At 43.5% G+C, this 5,510-nt stretch overlaps 1 protein-coding gene across 1 annotated transcript in view; it reads right to left on the reverse strand.

The window, feature by feature from the left end:
• Positions 1-844: 844 nt before the first annotated feature.
• LOC101581371 (glutathione S-transferase A-like) overlaps positions 845-5,510 on the reverse strand; it is a 17,410-nt gene continuing 12,744 nt past the window's right edge. The window contains exons 4-5 of the mRNA XM_012514029.2: positions 4,357-4,488; positions 845-1,124 (exon numbers count right to left, since the gene is read on the reverse strand). Of these exons, the coding sequence (XP_012369483.1) occupies positions 1,002-1,124; positions 4,357-4,488 (255 nt within the window). The 3' untranslated portion in view covers positions 845-1,001. The remainder of the gene's footprint in view (positions 1,125-4,356; positions 4,489-5,510) is intronic.

Below are 5,510 nucleotides of genomic sequence, written 5' to 3' on the forward strand. Positions count from 1 at the left end.
GCAAGCTTTTCCTCCACTAAGGGTATAGTATAAATTGTTTTTCTAGTGATCTGAATAGGAGGGCATGACGCAATGGAGCAGAAAGGGAATCAGTTCCGATCTTGTTGAAGGAGCTCTCTCTCTCTTGGCTCCACAGTCCGGTGTGACCTCCTGTGGATTCTTGCACCATTTGCTCATTTGAGGAAGTCCTTGCCACGCAGGGGCAGAGTTCACTTATGGAAAAAACCTGTCCTCTATTCCAGCACCTCAAGTTTCCATACTGGACCTTAAGAAGAATTACAAGTCACCCTATTCTCACAAAAGAATTGGATTATATGACTTTTTAAGGCACTAGATTCATTTGACTCTAAATCACCAAGGACTGGCCTTTTGAAGAAATTTCCTGTGAGGATTTCAATGAATTGGATGAAGGTAAGAATAGACGGGAACCTCTACACTTTATGAAGCACATTAGATGTGAGTATAGAGCACATTCGTTATTGAAAACCTTTTTTATATTATTGTCAAGAGTAATAGCTATTTTCTGTACATAGGAGGTTAGATAAAAACTTGTAAACTTTTCTAATTAATAGACTGTATAAGTGATACGATAGGACAATTTTTAAAAAAACTTTCAATGTTTATTTCATTTCTCAGGAAAATTAAATTTCCAGGATATTCTGCCAAGTAGGGCCAAGGTGCCGGCCCCAACTCAAGACCACCAAGTGGAGGATACTTCTTTCTCATCTTTGGGGGACTATAATATGAACCATATTATTATTCACATTTTTGAAAATGAATTTTACTTCCAAGAGACATTCAAAATCTGATTTCATACTTGATCGTAATGAAAAAAAAGTCACAATTAAGACTTCTCAGAGGAATTTTATTAGGCCATTACCACATGCAATCAGAAATGGACTATTGTCCCATAAAGTTCAGGATCGACACTGAAGTGAACAATGTCATTACTGCAAAATTTAGATGTTTGCTATGCACGCCTTTGGTTAATGCTGATTGGACTAAAACTTGAAAACCTTTCTTGCTTCTTCTATCATTTTCTGAGTGGGAAGAGGCTTCCTCTGGCTGCCAGGCTGCAGAAACTTCTTCACATTGGGCAGGTTGCTGACTCGGGTTTTTAGGGCCTGCAAAACAGAAATCACAGTCTCAGTGGTGAATCCTAAAGTCCAAAACAATGATTAGAAAACCCTGGAAATCTTGCTACAGCTTCCTGAAAAGAAGACTGAGTGGTTCTACTATTACCAGTGTGGAACTGGAAACAGACACCCATTCATAAGGAACATAAGAGGGAGAACACATAGCTCAATAGCATCTTCCTTGAACATCTTTCAAAAATTGTCATAGCCTTTCCTGCCTTTCTTTTTTCCAACTGTTAATTTTTTATTAGTACATGTTTTTAATGGGTAATGGTCACAGTATTTGTAAGGAATTGGTATATGTACGTAATAATCCTTAATTCTTTGTGTCCTTTTCTCCTTGCTCCCTCCAGTATTGCTTTTAGTTCATGAAGTCTTTGCCTACACCTATGTCTTCAAGAGTTCTACCTATTCTTTCTTCCAGAAGATTTAGTGTTTCTATTTTAATATTTAGATCTTTGATCCATTTTTGCTTTTTTGGTCTTTTAGAGACAGGGTCTTACTATGCAGTTCAGGCTGGCCTTGAGCTCACTGTAGAGCCCAAGCTGGTCTCAAACTTGCAATAGTCCTCCTGCGTCAACCTCTGAGTGCTGGGATTACAGGTGTGTGCTACCATGCCCAGCTATTTGATCCATTTCTGTTTTAGTTTAGTACATGGCCATATACATGGGTCTGCTTCACATTTTTGGCTTGTGGAAAGCCAGTTTTTCCAGCACCATTTAGTAAAGAGGCTATCTTTCTTATAGTGAGTGTCTTTGGCCCCTTAGGCAAAGATAAGGTGGAAGAGTGTGTTTGAAGTTGATTCTGCATCTTCTTCTAATCTGTTCCACTTATCATTAGGTCTGTTTGTTTTGTCAGTTTCATGCCCTTGTCTCACTACCAGCCAAAATCTCTTTCTTACTTAAACCACTGTGCCAAAGCTGGGCAGTCTGTGTCCCAGTGCAGGCCACAGCCTCTTGCTAGCTTGTGCCACTAGTTGCAGAGAAGGGGCTGCTTCAAGTTCTTTGTAACTAGGCTAAGATTCGCTTCTGGCCACAGCTGGGACAGAATCTGGGCCCCAGCTGTTGCTTCTCAGCCAAGGTCCCCCAGGCTGCTGGCCAGCTGCTGGTTGTCTTCTGTGACTGGACTTCACTTCACTCCCGCACTGGCCCTGAGGTGACCCTGGGGCTTCTCTGCTGCTGAGTTCCAGGCTGAGAGCTTTGATACCAAATGATGGTTCTGCCCATGGTGGCTGCTCCTTGCGCACCTTTGAGTGACACTTGCTTCACTCACTAGCCCATGACTGCAGGATGGGCTGCTGGGGAAAGTGTCTCCTGTTCTCCCTGCTGCTTTAACTGTACCAGCCTCTCCCCTACCAAGTCTCCCAGCGAGGAGCAAAGTTGCTTTCACTGACTCCCACCACCAGGTCAGCCATACAGCTGCTCCGGAGACACTGCACAGCCTCAGGTGTGCAGCCATGAGCCATCTCTTCTACAGCAATGAATCCTACTATTTTTCTTCTCATGTGTCAGTTCTCTTATGGTTCCTATATGGCCCAGCAGATTCTCTCTGATTTCTCTCCAGGCTGTGGTCTCCAAACATTGGGCACTTTGTTCTGGAGAATCCACATAGTCAACTCCTGGCACTTCACTACTTTCTTTTCCTTTTTTAAAAAAATGTATTTGGTACAGGGTCTCACTATGCACCTTGGACTCATAGTGATCCTCCTGTTTTCAGCCTCCCCAATGCTGGGATTACAGGCGTGCATCATCACACCTGGACTCAGTGGCTGGCTCAGTGTGCCCCTGGGGTGGGGCTGATGCGGCATTTGGTGCTGGGGATCATACCCTGGTCCCTGTGCTTACCTAAGTGGGCGCTTAGTGAGCTGAGCTGTCTCACTGGCCCTACTCCACCATTTTCAATTCTCACATGTCTTTAATGCTTTTAGGTGGCTATCTACAAGACCATAGATGGGCCAGATGGAATTTCTAGTTTAAGTTTTTGAGGATTTACATACTGATTTCCAAAACAGGTGTACTATTTTACATTCCTGGCATTGTAGAAGGGTTCCTTTCCCCTTGCAGCCTTATCAGCATTTGTTATTATTTGATTTTGTGATGACAGCCTTTCTTTCTAGAATGGGACAAAAATCTCAATACTGTTTTAATTTGCACTTCTTTAATGATCAGGGATGTTGAATTTTTTTCATATACTTGGTAGCTATTTATGCTTCTTCTGAGAAGGATCTGTTCATTTCAATGGCCCATGCTTTAACTGGGTTTTTTATTTTTTTTGGGGGGGAGGAGATAAGCATTTGAACTCTTTGCATATTGTAAACATTAGTCCTCTACCTGATCTTTTTAGACATAAACCCCGTCATTCTTTTGCATGTGTGAGTGACAAAGAACAAGGTGTCTGTCAGATACAAGCAGAGAGATGTATTTAAGCAAAGAAAGGTAGAAATAAAAGATCAAATTGGAAATAAAGACAAAAAATATTAATCAGAGGCCAGACAGAACCACCCTTCACACTAATGATATTCATGGACACTGATGGTTGGTGGGCAGATTCGTGGGGTGGGAAGCTGTGGACATGGTAACGCAATGCCTGGCATTGGGAGCAAGAGTTGAGGGAAAGAGAGCAGAGGGACCAGTGCCTATTCAGATGGGCCAGTGTGCAAGGACAAGGACATCTTAGATAAAGGAAACCCCTTTATCTCAGGTTAGCAAGGGAGTGGAGGGGACAGTGAGGGAGATGCAGGACCCTTGGTTCTACTCCTTATACAGGTAAATAGTCTTGGAGCAGCTCTGATTTCCTTGCATGAAAAGATTCATTTCTTTCCTCATATCCAAGGTCTAGATGGCTGCTTTGGAGATGTAGGGGAAGGGGTTGAAGGAGGAGGCTGGGAGTCAGGACTATACCATGTATCCAAACATGAGATTCATGGGGCTGGCAAGATAGCCCAGTGGACTAAAGCACCTGCTTAGGCAAGCTTAGGCAAGTGCAGTGACCATGGTTCGATTCCAGCACCACATGCCATGCCAGCCCCCAAGGTGGGCTGAGCTGGCCAGAGTCCGGGCATAGTGGCACATGCTTGTAATCTCAACACTGGGGAGGCTGAAAGAAGGAGGATTACCATGAGTCTGAGCTGTGTAGTGAGACCTTGTAACAACCAATATATATATATTTCACTATAGGAGATGGGGTGCTGCTACCTCTGTGACAGTGGTGGAATAGTTACCTGCAGCAGGGGGAAGCTGGCCAGAAGACTGGCATCAACCTCTTCAATCATGTAGAGAAGCTCGACCAGGAGAATGTCAGCCTTGCTCAGCTTGTTGCCAACAAGGTAGTCTTGACCGTGGCTCTTTAACACCTGTAGGGTTTTAGAAGTCAGACTGTGAACACAGGCACGGCCAGACTGTGTCCCCAGCGTCTCCCTGAGCCTCTCACTGCAGCCCCGACCCCCCTGTTCTGTGCCACCTGCTGCAGCAGGATCTCCTCCCCTGCAGCAGCACCCTTTACACCGCTGCAGCCGAGGAGGGTGCCACCTCGTGCCTGGGTGCTCATCTCTGTTATCACTTCCTGATATTCTCTTCGGGATCTGAGATGAACCGGACTTCACTTGAATTCATGATTTCCTTTGTAAGAGGGGCTCTGACTGTCCTTCGACTGGTGCTGTCCTCATGCCTGTTCCCTAGCGGTGAATAGTGCTGATCTCTGCAACTTTGCAACGCACGGGAAGTGGTCTGTGTGACTGGGGGGAGCGCTACGGCCACATGGCAGAGGCACCGTGTCTGGATGACGGCTTCATCCTTCAGCATGTGTCTCCGCTTGTGTGGAATACACAGAGTTTATATAGCAAGCTTGCAGCAGAGTTTGTGATTGTTTCTTTTAAGTATTCCAGTGGTATGGAAACCAGATTGAATAAAAAGGAAAAATAAACATGATATAACCTTCTAATGATAAATTCTTTTAAAGATGTCAGTAAATACCCTTGACCCAGGAACAGAATACAAGCTCAAAAGCCTTGCTGTTATCTATCCTCTATCTATCTATCTATCTATCTATCTATCTATCTATCTATCTATCTATGTATCTATCTATCATCTATTTATTTTGTTTCTTTTGCATGGAGTTCTTAGATATCATTGTGTACATGATTTAAACTGCCAGAGAACTTTTTCATCATGTGATACGCCTTAATCCACAAGGTCCACAGCCATGTGTTTGATTGTTCGTAAAATCATCATTTTTTTGGTTGGGCAAACCAGCAATAAATTAACTTTTATTGAAGAAAAAAAGTTTAATCTTCTTGAAATGAGTATTGATGGATTAGCTCTGTCACCTATTTGTGTGATTTAGTGTTCCTTGTAATCTGTTTTTTGGGATTCTTTA

This window comes from Octodon degus, unplaced genomic scaffold (genome assembly GCF_000260255.1).
Source record: "Octodon degus isolate 3935 unplaced genomic scaffold, OctDeg1.0 scaffold00022, whole genome shotgun sequence".
Classification (NCBI taxonomy): Eukaryota; Metazoa; Chordata; class Mammalia; order Rodentia; family Octodontidae; genus Octodon; species Octodon degus.